The 13,295-nt window shown below is 44.3% G+C and overlaps 2 protein-coding genes across 8 annotated transcripts; both read left to right on the top strand.

Moving 5' to 3' along the window:
- Positions 1-427: 427 nt before the first annotated feature.
- LOC123079314 (uncharacterized) lies at positions 428-5,698 on the top strand. 6 transcript variants are annotated; one of them, XR_006437921.1, is made up of 7 exons: positions 428-721; positions 841-1,010; positions 1,459-1,526; positions 3,323-3,463; positions 3,590-3,676; positions 4,606-5,174; positions 5,269-5,698. XR_006437921.1 is itself a non-coding variant. In XM_044502057.1 (7 exons), exons 2-7 carry the CDS (start codon positions 963-965, stop codon positions 5,405-5,407), a joined length of 627 nt encoding a protein of 208 aa, XP_044357992.1. In that variant the 5' UTR covers positions 428-721; positions 841-962; the 3' UTR covers positions 5,408-5,698. The 6 variants fall into 6 exon arrangements, 5 of the variants coding, with proteins under 5 accessions (XP_044357992.1, XP_044357993.1, XP_044357995.1 ...); XM_044502057.1 differs by having other exon boundaries at positions 4,606-4,749; XM_044502058.1 differs by having other exon boundaries at positions 4,606-4,749; positions 5,237-5,698.
- Positions 5,699-6,835: 1,137 nt separating this feature from the next.
- LOC123079313 (uncharacterized) lies at positions 6,836-11,902 on the top strand. 2 transcript variants are annotated; one of them, XM_044502055.1, is made up of 3 exons: positions 6,836-7,464; positions 11,198-11,370; positions 11,671-11,902. In XM_044502055.1, the coding sequence occupies exons 1-2, from the start codon at positions 6,893-6,895 to the stop codon at positions 11,367-11,369; spliced, it is 744 nt and encodes a 247-aa protein (XP_044357990.1). In that variant the 5' UTR covers positions 6,836-6,892; the 3' UTR covers position 11,370; positions 11,671-11,902. The 2 variants fall into 2 exon arrangements, with proteins under 2 accessions (XP_044357990.1, XP_044357991.1); XM_044502056.1 differs by lacking the exon at positions 11,671-11,902 and having other exon boundaries at positions 11,198-11,373.
- The last annotated feature ends 1,393 nt before the right edge of the window (positions 11,903-13,295 follow it).

Below are 13,295 nucleotides of genomic sequence, written 5' to 3'. Positions count from 1 at the left end.
TCTTGCTCTCGCGGGTGTGAGATTGCTGTGTCCTCGTGACTCACCAGATTCTTCCAAAACAGTTGCAGGTGCCGACGATACCAGTGCAGGTGATGCAACCGAGCTCAAGTGGGAGTTCGATGAGGACCTTGGTCGTTACTATGTTTCTTTTCCTATTGATCAGTAGTGGAGCCCAGTTGGGACGATCGGGGATCTAGCATTTGGGGTTGTCTTCTTTTCTTTTGGATCCGTAGTCGGACCAATGTGTGTACCCTGATTGATGTATGATTTATTTATGTATTGTGTGAAGTGGCGATTGTAAGCCAACTCTTTATCCCATTCTTATTCATTACATGGGATTGTGTGAAGATGACCCTTCTTGCGACAAAACCATAATGCAGTTATGCCTCTAAGTCGTGCCTCGACACGTGGGAGATATAGACGCATCGCTCCCTGCAGCCATCGCCGCCACTGCCCTCCCGTTCCTCTCCCTTCAGCAAGCTCGCCGCCGTCGCTGCTCTCCCATCAGGCGCCGTCGGCGGTGCAGGACGCCGCTGGCGTCTTGGGATTCAGCAGCAGCAGGAGGAGGGCCAACGGATCTAGGAGGGGGAGCACCCGCACCTCGTCAGCCGCCGCCGACGCGAGGAGGGAGACCGTGGATGGAGATTGCGCGGTCCGCCGCCGCCGTGGGCTGAGGAGCACCAGAGGATCTACACCGACTGGTTCGTCCTCGCCGATCCAGGTGCGTGTTTTGCAAACTTTGCAGTTCCTACCACTAGCGCCCCCAAACCGAAGGATTGAGAGGGGATGGACGGCACTTCACTGATTCTCTGGTGGCTGCGTCCCCGGCTGTCCTTGCAGATGGAGACGGGCGCGTCACGGGCGCCAATGCCACCAAGTTCTTGGCCATGTCCGGCCTCTCCCTCGCGGACCTCAAGCAGGTCAGTGAACCGTCCGCCGATACCTCGAGATGCCATTGCTAAATGGGGGCTCCCCTCCCCATCCATGCCGCCACCAAGGCATGTGCCGAGGTGCGTTTCAGATCCCCCTTTTCTCGTCGGCGCTCTCTTGGTGTGGTGGGATTGCTTCGCCTAGGTTCTGCCTGTGTTTCAATTCGTAGATGGAATTGCTTGCTTCGATTGCGATGCCACTTAGTTTCAAGCTGTGCTGGTTAATGTGATGACAACTACTGGTTTCATTGGTTTCCGAGGATAAATTTGACAAATTCCACTATTTTGACAATTTAGAGAGTCCAAATTAGTTCTTTTGCTAACCAAGAGAAGACAAACATATGGGATATACTACTATGCATTATGTGTTGCATAATTCACGGCCTTCTAAGTGCCCAGTTCGCCATTTTCGTAAGAGGGTCGTGGTACTTCCATTCCATGCCCTTATGCAAATTTGTCGCATCCCCCTCGTTCTAATTTTGATGAATAAATTCTCAGGCCAGTTTTTCTTGTCTTCCATCCGTTTTAGGTTGTAATGGAAGCTGTTATTAAGCTGCATAATATCCAACACAAGGGGGTTGCAGACTTGGTGACAGAGTAAGAATGCTTCTCATGTACACTCTTATTTCTGCATCTGCTGTTGATTTCAGTTTGTATGAACGTGGTCCTTAAATTTATGTATGTGTTCTCACTTGGTGGATTTATTGTTCTATCCTTCTGTTCAGCACAGATAAACTGAGTGAGTCATGAACAACCATCATTTATAGAATTGGATGTATAAATTCCCGTAGTGTTTCTGATTCTGAGGGTTACTTTATTTTCTGGACATGGGTTCAGTAACAAGGAAGCCAAACACCATGCACCACTTTCCTCTTTTATGTTGTTTCTTTAATCATTTTTCAAAATGTACATGCTTTCATGGAGTACGAAGGCTAGGCTCTGCTGCTGCTGATATGTCCCATGTTGGTCTAGGCATTACAGAGGCTTACTGGGAATATCGGCTTAAGCCGTGTGATATGGTTGCTGGCATTCTGGTACTCCTTACACCGTGGAATCAGATTTGCTAAATAATCATCAGTTTGGTAGAAAGTGGGACTGGCTTATTTGCTTATTTTCAAACCTTACCATCTTTTCATTCAGATAATCTTTCCTCATGTTTATGATGGTTCTTATATTTCCGTACTCTCATAATTTGGGTTGAAAATAACAGAGTTAATCTTATCTTAAGGATATCATTGAGCAGTTCTGAACTAATCTTTGAAAGAAATTGATTTCAGTTTCTGTAATCAAATCTAGAATTCGCATAGTAAAAGGTACACCCTCCTTCCCAAAATATAAGGCGCAGTTGACTTTTTGGGTCTTCGTCGCATAACTTTGACTATTATTTTCACTTATTGTATGCTACAAAATTATTATAAAAACATATGAGATATTTTGGGAAGGAGGGAGTATCAAAGTGATGTGTATATTGATATTCTGAAATATATTTATCTATCAGTCTTTATTTCAATTAGATAAATTTCATCGATCCTGAGTAGTATGGCTTCTTATTTACTTCTCTAAGCAACTCTTTACTCCGTGGAGTTTGCCAGTATATAATTATTTGGCGAATTTAGTCATTTTTCAATAGATAGTTGAAGAAGCTGGTGTGGTAGTGACATGCATGGATGGTGGAGAGTTTAGAGTCTTTGATCGTTCTGTTTTTGTTTCCAATGGCGCTGTTCACGGTCAGGCCAGTTTGGTAGAAAGTAGCTTCTTTCCTGATTTGCTAAGAATCACCTCCTCCAAAGGTACTACAGATACTGTTGGAGCTTGAGAGTATGCAAGATAGCCTCTAGCTGTATTTTTTTTCAAAAGCCTGTGAATATAAGCTTGAATTTTTATTGCTCTCTTTGTTGTATTTTCTTTCCTCTTTCCAGCTTAGTCCCTTCTTAAATAATTAATAGCTTTGGAATCCCTCTGATTGTTACACTGTGTTCTTGATAATCCTGTTAGCTTTCTTAATATCCTTTATATATATGGATATACCAGTTTATTAGTATGCACCACTCGTGGTGTAGTTTGGATTGACTCATGAGTTGTTTGTGTGTAGATGTCCATCTGTACATAATATACAGTACTAAAATTAATATGTTTCCAGTGAATAATTGCTTATGCAACTTTTTTTTACAAGGACTATACTCAATCAGGGGAAACTTTAATTAAGGTTTAAAAGGACGTTAGCTAGACTAATTTGTATTCTTAGCTCCAGGTAGATGGTAATGTAGGATTTTAGTTTTAACATGAATTTGCTCATTCAGAGTGTTGCATTCTAAGCCACAGGATTGACAGAGTGTTTATTTCCCCCATTATCTTGCTGGCTATGTTCATTAACAAGCAGTGATTCCTTACAGAGACAACCCCTTGCTGTCGCTCTCCTTCTCATCCACGCCCCTTGCTGATGCTGCCCTCCTTCTCATTGGTGGCCTCATCTTCCTCCTCCCCATCGGCGGTTGCGACCAAGCCATCACCAAAGGCCCCCCCAACAGAAAGTGGTATGATGAGTTCATCTTGGATTTCTTATCCTTTTCTTCTTTTGATGATGCATATTATTGTAAAGTTTCCTCCTCCCCTGCCCTCTCTTGGTTTCCTCTAATATCCCTATGATTATTTTGTTGCAGGTTTGTTGTGTTCCGCCTCGTCCTGGCCTTCGTCCGTTTTGTGCTCAACATGGTCTTCCTACGTAGGCTGAGTCCACGGACCTGCAGGTCTGCCTCTTTTTTCCCCTTTTTTGGCCGGTGTTTGATGTGGTCCTCTTCGTTCGAGTTGTAGGGAGGATCTGTGCGGTCTGTCTATGGCTGGCATGGGGTTCTTTAGAGGGTAGTTGTTTTTTCTTGTGTTGTCGCGCGTCCATGGATCTCATCATACAGGTCAACTGCTTTATTGGAAGAATATACACAACTCTGCATAGCCTCTAAAGAACAACTTCGCATAGCCTCTAAAGAACAACTCTGCATAGCCTTTTGATGATGCATATTGTTGTAAAAACAACTGTGCTTGTCTTTGTCGATGTAGGCTTTTGTATTCTTCCTTGCTTTGTTTATTAATTCTGTTTGGTCCTGCCAAATGCTTGTTGGTTCATATTGTTTTTTGGTTCAGTTATGAGATGTTGCCGGAGCTACCAAACAAGTCAATGCCATAGTAGCTAGGGGCTTGTATGGTTCTCTTTTAGCCATCAGGTGCTATTGCCATGTGGGTAGGATAGGTCCTCTGGGAAAGATGCTCATGGTAATTTTGTCCTGGCAGGAGCTTCTGTTGGGTCCGAATCATGTAATTTTTTGTATCTTTCTGTTGGTTATTGCTGATGTGAACTTGGTTTAACTACGGTTTAGCTATGCAGAGTTATGTATATTCTTCCAATCATATTTTTTGTTTCTATCAACGAGGTCAATTAGTTAGTTTTGATTTTTGTTGACTGTCCATGATTCATTCATGGTCATTTTCTTGTTAGATAGTTGATTTAGATGTGATTTTATTTGCAGGGAGGAGCCGCTGCTTGTTAGTTTGTTATAGGTTACTGCTTATTAGTTTGGTCATGGTGCTTGTTAGTTTACTGCTCCAGTAACAAAAGGATGCGCCTACCTAGAAAGGTTAGACAGAGGTTATCAACTAACTTTAGGCTGCATTCGGTTTGTAGGTATAGAAAACTCAAGACCAGAAAACTACAAAGGAATACAATTGATTGTACAGTACCAGCCTATGGGGTTGTAAAACAGACGAAGAGAAGCATGCGGGGCGTTCGAAGCGTAGGTGTGAAAAGCTTTGTTACCGACGAGACTGTGTACGTTGTGGTGGTATTTTTTATTCGCATGTTACGCTGTCAGTTTGTCTCTTGCCTCATGCATGGCTGTACTGTTTAGGTTTTTTATTCGAAGTTGTGTCGCTTTGCCTCGGGCATCCGCCCAAAAATGAGATTGTAGTGGATTTTTGCAATCCTCTGGAATGAGCACTCGAATGCAGGGTTTCCTTCAAATTTCTGTAGCACAATCATATGAAGCGAACGGTTCAGAGGTAGACAAAACTACGGGTTTGCAAACCTGTAGATTTCCTTTGTTTTTCCTGCAGACCGAACGGAGCCTTATATCATGCGCCTTATATGCTTGTGCAAGAAATCCAATTAAAATTGGTCCGTTGTCCTGCGCCTATATGTTCCTTTGCGGCTCATTTATCAGTCACATATTTATGTTTTCTCTATACCACGCTCAGGTTGACCCTCATTTATCAGTCACATATTTATGTTTTTCTCTATGCCATTTCCAAACACTCAGGTTGACCATACTATTGTGGGAATTTTTGGCAGAATGGTTCTTGATACTATGTTGGATCATCTTGGAATTCCTAGAGCTATTTACCGGAGAAGGATGTACTCACAGAACACATTGACTGTCAATGTGCTTTTCTACTGGAGAAAGATGCACGCATTTGAGTATTTCTGTTAGCCATGTTGGTAAACAAATGTTTATTGTATCCTTACAATGTTTATTTCCACCAGCAAAACACTACTGATCGGCGATTGGAGCTATGCTTCCAGCGGTATCACTTGCCATGATGAGCTACACCATTGATTCATTTTGTGTACTTATCAAGGATGCTATCGGATTTTGTCACTTGCCTTTTGTATGCCTTGCTTTCTGTACTGTACTGTCCAACTGCCCTGTAATGTCCTACTTGGTTTTCGGGCATTTCTTTGTAAACGACTTGTGCTAATTATTACCAATGGTCTTTAGATTTGTGAGATGTGTTGCTTTTTATATGAACAACTTGCTGTAATCCTGATCCATGCAACTGTGTCGATTTTTTGTCTATTTCTTTATGCCAAACTTATATATCTCAATCATACCGGGCAATATTTACTTTGACTGGACTCATATGATCAAATATTTGATGCATTGCTGTTCAACGTGGAACCGTTCGCTACTGTAATGTTTTGTAGCTATTAGTAAGTGTTTACTACCTACTGCTTCTTGAGATGTTTCCTTTGTAGCGAATTTGCTTTTGGTATAAATTTAGCATAAAATGGGTAGCTGCTTTGCTTATATATGGATATGTTGCAAACTTTGTTTTAGATTAGTACTTCCTCTCATGTTTGCGCTCTTAGTACTAAACTTGGTGTCAAATGGTTATATTTTGCTGTCTTGCTTCTGTTACAAATTAATGTTTTTCTTTATTTTATTTTATTTTTTTGTTTGAATGCATATGGTAAATGAGGTTTCTTAACTTGACCAAAACATTGGGACCGTAACCCTTGTGCTAAGGCGCGATCCCGGTCTCCTTTGTTCTTATTACCTCCTCTTATGTGTTCTCACTTTTGGTATCGAACTTCATGTCGAATGGTTATCATTTGTGGTCGTATGAACGCAAATTATTTCTTTACTTTATTATTACCCTGTATAAGTGCAAATGCTATACCCGGGTTCCTACTAAGATAGTGTTACATGTTTCGGCAAAACGTTGGGACCGGCACCCTCGCGCCAATGCGTGATTCCGATCTAGTAACTATAAGGACTAGAGCGAGTCGAAGAAGTGTGTCATTGATCCTTCCTCATAGGTTTAGGTAAGTCTTCTTGTAGTAGACAATTAAAAAATCGTCATGCTAAGACCTCACATGATCAACACACCAGAGCGTCAATTGTCTTTTAGTATTTTGATCTTCTGATTCTTACTGTATATGTTTTCAGTCTAGGTATGAAAATCAGCTAGGTGCCTCTGATAAACCATTACGATTCGTTTTTGAGCTTAAACCATCACGATTCGTAACTCAAAGGAGAAAACACGGTTAATGAGAAAGACAGCAAACTGTACCACTCGGCCCACATGTCATTGGTAGCCGTATTTTCCTCCGGACGAAAATAATAAACAGACAAACAAACCGCATAATTCCCCATCCGCAGTAACCCCTAAACCCTTCTCTCCGCCTCGCCAGGATGCTCCGCCGCGCCGCCCCCTCCGCCGCCACGGCGCTCCTTCGCCGTGCCCTCTCCAACTCGCCACGGCCACGCTCCTCCGCCGCGGCCACCGCAGTCGCGTCCTCCTCGGCCGTGAACTCCATCCTCCTCCGCTCCCTCAAGGAGCACTACCTCGAGGTCTCCAAAATGACGCCCCCGCCCAAGATCAGCCCGCCCAAGCCCTACACCATCGTCAAGGGCGCCCTGGACCAGACCTCGGGCCCCGTGCTCCGCCGCAGCTACGGCGAGGCCGGCGAGGAGATCTCCATCTCCGTCGCCAGGCTCTCCAACATCATGCCCCCCGGTGCCGACTCTGATTCCGACGGCTCCGACGGCGCAGGCGGGGTGAGCGGGTCAATCAGCCAGCTCTTCCTCCACGTCGACATCTCCAGGCCAGAGAGCAGCAAGTCGCTGCAGTTCCTGTGTGGATTGTACCCTGACGCCGTGGGGATCCACTCCGTCTGCCTTCGGTCGAAGACGTCCGCGTCTGGGGCGGTGGCGGTGGCCGCGGCGACGAAGGGCGGTGGCGAGTACCAGGGTCGCATCTTCCAGTGAGTTATTTCTTCTCAATGCGTGCGAATTTGATTGTTTGTAATTTTGTTAACAGAGGAGCTTGTACGATAAAGTCAGTGCTTCAGTTTTAGTAGGAATCTAATTTGCTGCGCAATATAAAACTGGTTAATAGGTTATTAGGTTGACCAATTTTGGTGCGGCATTGAAATGTGAAATCCATATGAATAATCATGATTTTACTAATTCAGTTGGCAGAGCTGGTGACCTGGTGTCATATGTGTAGAAGCTTTGTTGACAATATCCTTTAGATTGATTCTGTCTGATAGAACTGAGTAAAGCAGATTTTATATGTTAGCTATGACATGACCTGTATTTGTTAACTAATCAATGTAAGACATAGGCTCAAAGATGGTGGTTTCGTTCATAATCGATCGATCATAAATGATGGTAGGAGTTTCAAATTGAAACTTTAATAAGGGCACTAAGAAGTAAGAACATCCTGCAAGTGGTGTGAGGAGATATTTCAGCTGCATATTGCCTGTTGTTTTGTATGAAGTAGCTGTTGTCAATGCGTCATGAGAACTGAAAACATGGATATTTTGTGTCAAAGGAAGAGTTTTAGGTATACCAATGTGCTCAGAACTTGGTACTCATATGGGAATCTTTCATTGCCAAGTCCTTTTGTAGTTAATACTCCGTAGTCACTATCTTTGGAATTTTACATGTTGTGAACAAATGGTGATTTGCTATCCTAGAGATGGTTGGATACTTTGATAAAGAATCTTAGGCCTGTGGCCCTGCAACAATGGCTGTCTGCCTGCAGACATAGGATGATCTTAATGTTGCATGATGATATACTTGGTTAAATTACTGCTATCGTGTCTTGAAGGGAATAGGGGTGTAGAATGCATGTGCCTACTTGGTTCCAATATGCACAATGCTGAAGAAGTTAAAATTGAAATATGTAGTATAAATATCAAGGAACCGCATATGTTGGGACGAAGTTTTAGAAAACTGAATTAGGGGAGAAATCACTTAACCACAACTATTGGGGTGGTCGGTTATAGGAGCCCACTCCAAATCTTGCATTGCAGCTCAGTTGACAGTGACTCTGACCTGCGGGCACACCGGTTCATATCTGATGTGGCAAAATGACCAAGATGATACTGCCTCGTCACACACTGACCTGGAATGGGTTAAACCCAGCCTGGTTGGATCGATGTCTACCAATATATCATCCCGCACCCATCAAGGCAATTTAGGAATGCGGTTGAACTGTTAATTCATCAAATTTCAGACCAAAGCCCTAATACAACAACAACAACAATAACAAAGGTTTTAGTCCCAAACAAGTTGGGGTAGGCTAGAGCTGAAACCCATAAGATCTCACAACCAACCCATGGTTCTGGTACATGGATAGCTAGCTTACCCCTGTCCATGACCAGTTCTTTTGGTGATATTCCAGTCCTTCGGATCTCTCTTTACAGACTCCTCCCATGTCAAGTTTGTTCTACCCCAACCTCTCTTGATATTATCAACACGTTTTAGCCGTCCGCTATGCACTGGAGCTTCTGGAGGTCTGCGCTGAATATGCCCAAACCATCTTAGACGATTTTGGACAAGCTTCTCTTCAATCGGTGCTACCCCAGCTGTGTCACGTATATCATTATTCTGGACCAGATCCTTCTTTGTGTGTCCACACATCCATCCCAACATGCGCATCTCCACTACACCTAACTATTGAACCGCCTTTTAGTTGGCCAACACTCAACGCCATACAACATTGTGGGTCGAATCGCCGTCCTATAGAACCTGCCTTTTAGCTTTTGTGGCACTCTCTTCTCTTGTCACTGAGAAAGCCAAAAAGCTCTGCGCCACTTCATCCGTCCGGCCTTGATTTGATGGCTCACATCTTCGTCAATATCACCATCCTTCTGCAGCATTGACCCTGGATTTCGGAAGGTGTTCTTTTGAGGTACCACCTGCCCATCAAGGCTAACCTCCTCCTGCTTGTGCCTAGTAGTACTGAAACCACACCTCATGTACTTGATTTTAGTTCTGCTAAGCCTAAAACCGATAACAAGGTTTGTCTCCATAGCTCTAACTTTCTATTAACCCTGTCCGACTATCATCGACTAGCACAACATCATCCGCAAAGAGCATACACCATGGGATATCTCCTTGTATATCCCTTGTGACCTCATCCATCACCAAAGCAAAAAGATAATGGCTCAAAGCTAACCCTTGGTGCAGTCCTATTTTCATCAGGAAGTCATCAGTGTTGCCATCACTTGTTCGAACACTTGTCACAACATTATCGTACATGTCCTTGATGAGGGTAATGTACTTTGTTGGGAGTTTGTGTTTCTCCAAGGCCCACCACATGACATTGCGCGGTATCTTGTCATAGGCCTTCTTAAGTCAATGAACACCATATGCAGGTCCTTCTTTTGCTCCATGTATCCCTCCATAAGTTGGTGTACCAAGAAAATGGTTTCCATGGTCGACCTCCAAGGCATGAAACCAAACTGATTTTTGGTCACGCTTGTCATTCTTCTTAAGCGGTGCTCAATGACTCTCTCATAGCTTCATTGTATGGCTCGTCAGCTTAATTCCACTGTAATTAGTACAACTTTGAACATCCCCTTGTTTTTCAAGTTTGGTACTAATATACTCCAGCCATTCTTTTAGCATCTTGTTTGCCTGAAAAACGAGGTTGAAAAGCTTAGTTAGCCCTCAGTGGCCTCAGACTCCTTGCCACCTTTCACCCTTTTTAAAGCCTCCCTGACCTCAGACTCCTGTACCAAAGCCCGTCGCTATGTCTCAGACCAAAGCCCTAATCTCAAATATATATGTACCAGCCAGCATGTGGCAAAGCAGCATTCACTCCGGAAGCATGTTTGATGTAATTTTCGTGAAGTTTAGGGGCATTGCCATGAGGATGGTGGGTGAGGGCGCTGAGTAGCTCAGGAAGCCTCACATTCGAGGCTTCCTGCCACTAACGGGAAAACGAATGGCCTGTGAGATTAAGCTGTTTTTAAGCTTTTGATCAGGGATAGCTTCTGGCTTATTTGGACCTGTAAGCTGGTCTATGAGCTTTTCCAAACCCAGCCTTTTTGTCACTCAGATCTGGCCAGTGGACCCTGTAGGTCGGAATCGTTGTTGACCTAGCTGAAACATATGATTTGGGCTGTAACCATCTGCCCCAAGAGTTATGGTTAAGTGAAACAAATTCCATAAGTTGTGGCTTTTTGAAACCTATGTCCCAATAGTTATGGTTTCTTGATATTTATTCTAATATTAAAGATCATTTACATTGTTCTCCAGTGGTCCAGTCACCTTTGTTTGAATAGGCCCTCTTGAGAGCGGATATCAATGCAGATGGATATCCAAATTGAGTTTCTTGTAAGCACTGATCCTAACCCTTCTGTAATAATCGACGAGTTGTCCTGTGTGCTGCTATTGTTTGCAACTCTGCATAGCTGCTTGGATTGTGGTTGCTTGTTTTCCCTGGTATGCAGAAGCGACGCGATGTTTAATTTTTAATTGCCTGCTGATAGAGTAATTCGGTTTGTACTGGTGCTAGCCTTGTTTGTACTCCCTCTGTAAAGAAATATAAGAGCGTTTAGATTACTACTTTAGTGATCTAAACACTCTTATATTTGTTTACGGAGGGAATACATGATAATACTAACAAAGTAACAGATGCCATGAGTGTTAACTTGCTAGGTTTTATTTATAATTTATCAAAATTTGCTTTTGGGTTGACAGAGAGTTGGATGAGAAGGTGCGCGATGCATTCCATTTTTACATTGAGGCCCGTGGCATAAATGAGAAGCTCTTCCCGTTTCTACAAGCCTGGCTCTATGTGAAGGATCACCGCAACCTGATACGCTGGTTTAAGAGTGTGGGTGCAGTCATCAATGAGCCAAAGCCGGAGTAAGGTGCGTTACCGTTTTCCTCTGTGCATTGCATCTTGCAATATCTCATCTGCCTCATCTTTGTTGCATTGAAGTTCATCGGAACAAATATTGCTATCACTATAGAGCAGTGTCGAGTGTTGAAACTCAGCATGTGTTCTGTTACGTTATTGGGCTGTTTAAGGTAATATTATGGCTGTTCATGAGAAAAGTAGTGCGAGCATTGTCAGTTGTAATGCTACTACGAGTTATCAGTTTGAAATACAATCACTAGTATGAGCTGGGGTGCCTCATAGTGTTGATGTACAGTTTTATGCTTTTCAGATGACAAGAATGCCTCGCTCAAGATCACCAGTAAGGCGACTGCGGAAGTTGTTGCCTGTTGGTAGAACCCAGAGGATTGAGAGTAGTGCTAGTAGTATAAAGTTGGCTTGGGTACAAGATAGTGCCATCAACTAATATATATTGCCTTGTCTTTAGTTTTGACTGTACCCCTTGGTGTTTTGGAGGATGCATATGATAGTGCCACTGGAGGGCTAAGTTGGATGGGTGTTCATTGCATGTCGTTAGCTTCTGTGATCCGCCGCCGTATCACATCCTGAGGTGGTTGTTAGGTTCTCAATTATTCCACGACCGTGGGTCATACTTCTGCATGGCAATCATGCATCATCCTTTTGCGGAAAGATGCGTACATTTCAGATAAACATTTTTCTTGCTTTCTCCGGCATTGTGTGGGTAGGCTCATCGAATGGTGATGCCGTGGCTTCCAGAAAAGCTATCATCGCCGTAGTACAATCATGCGCCTGTTTTGTTGCCTGAATGGAGCTTTAGTCCTTCGTGTATACCAAGCTAGTAAACATCTGTGACTCTGAGACAACGAAACTGTCGGATGTCTTTCCCGCAGAGAAAAGGAGAAAAAAAGAAACGGTCGGTTGTCTGAGAATATCTCAAGACAGTACTATTATTGTACGTAGATGAGACGCTGTCAACGTAGATGTATGCTCATTCCCATCTGGGTTCTGGGATACGATTAATGTTAGGCTCGCTCCTCGCAGCCAACAGCATTTCTCAGGTCTCGGCGGTTCAGGATCAAAGCTTAATTTCGCTTCCAGGATCAGGGGCGAAGGTTAATTTTGGGAAATGACTCGATGCCTAAGATCACCCAAGCGTGACGTCAGCAGGCTGCATAGAGGATCAGGCCAACCATTCGGCCGCCTACACGCCATGCGCGTGTTTGTTTTAAGTACACGCCAAGGCAAACACACAAACGTCATGGCTGGGAGACAAGCTAGCTCTACTACAAGCACGCACACTGTATCGGCTGCCCCGGTCACTTTCTCCCGTAATGATATGGATATTAGGGAATCAGTGGCATTCCGTTCTTAGCGTGGGACGCCACCGGCTTGACCACGGCGCCAGTGCCAGAACCATGACCAACTAATTGACCATGAGCAGCAGCCTGGCAATGGAGGCCGTCCGTCCACAGAAAAGTTGAAACACGTGGAGTGGTTGTTCACTAAACATAACTACTAGGGCGCCAGATCAGCCCTAGGCCCTAGCTAGATACGGCTGTTCCCAGGGTCACGCACGGCACGAGAGGAGCATAGCATAGCGTAGCATAGCACGGCGACCGGCGAGCGGCCGCCGTGGAACTATCCGGAGCAGGAAGATAACGGGGGCCCCAAGGATCGCGCGCCCATGCCTCGTGTCCATGGCGACGTGGCATGCGAAGCGCGCATGCGTGCGTATAATGGCTGACGTCGCCCAGGATCTAACCTGCCTAATCGAGATAAACTCCGCCGGGGGACATGATCCCGAAAAGTTTGGCCCCGCGCCGATATTTCCATATTTTCCCCATGCCTTGTTCATCATGACACGACGCACGCACATGACGTGACGCGGAAGGCTGACGTGACGCGGAAGGCTGGCTGACGAGGAAAAAGTCCAAA

The sequence above is a fragment of the Triticum aestivum genome, chromosome 3D (assembly GCF_018294505.1).
Source record: "Triticum aestivum cultivar Chinese Spring chromosome 3D, IWGSC CS RefSeq v2.1, whole genome shotgun sequence".
Taxonomy (NCBI): domain Eukaryota; kingdom Viridiplantae; phylum Streptophyta; class Magnoliopsida; order Poales; family Poaceae; genus Triticum; species Triticum aestivum.
The sequence above is the reverse complement of the archived record's forward strand: the minus strand, read 5'-3'. Positions and strand labels throughout refer to the sequence as shown.

What these genes read in the sequence shown, in the direction of transcription:
- LOC123079314 (XM_044502057.1), top strand. Translation starts at nt 963, where the DNA reads ATGGGGGCTCCCCTCCCCATCCATGCCGCCACCAAGGCATGTGCCGAG. An exon ending in GTTGCAGACTTGGTGACAGA is followed by an intron (nt 1,527 to 3,322) that starts GTAAGAATGCTT and finishes GATTCCTTACAG; the next exon opens with AGACAACCCCTTGCTGTCGC. An exon ending in GGCCCCCCCAACAGAAAGTG is followed by an intron (nt 3,464 to 3,589) that starts GTATGATGAGTT and finishes ATTTTGTTGCAG; the next exon opens with GTTTGTTGTGTTCCGCCTCG.
- LOC123079313 (XM_044502055.1), top strand. Translation starts at nt 6,893, where the DNA reads ATGCTCCGCCGCGCCGCCCCCTCCGCCGCCACGGCGCTCCTTCGCCGT. An exon ending in TACCAGGGTCGCATCTTCCA is followed by an intron (nt 7,465 to 11,197) that starts GTGAGTTATTTC and finishes TTGGGTTGACAG; the next exon opens with AGAGTTGGATGAGAAGGTGC.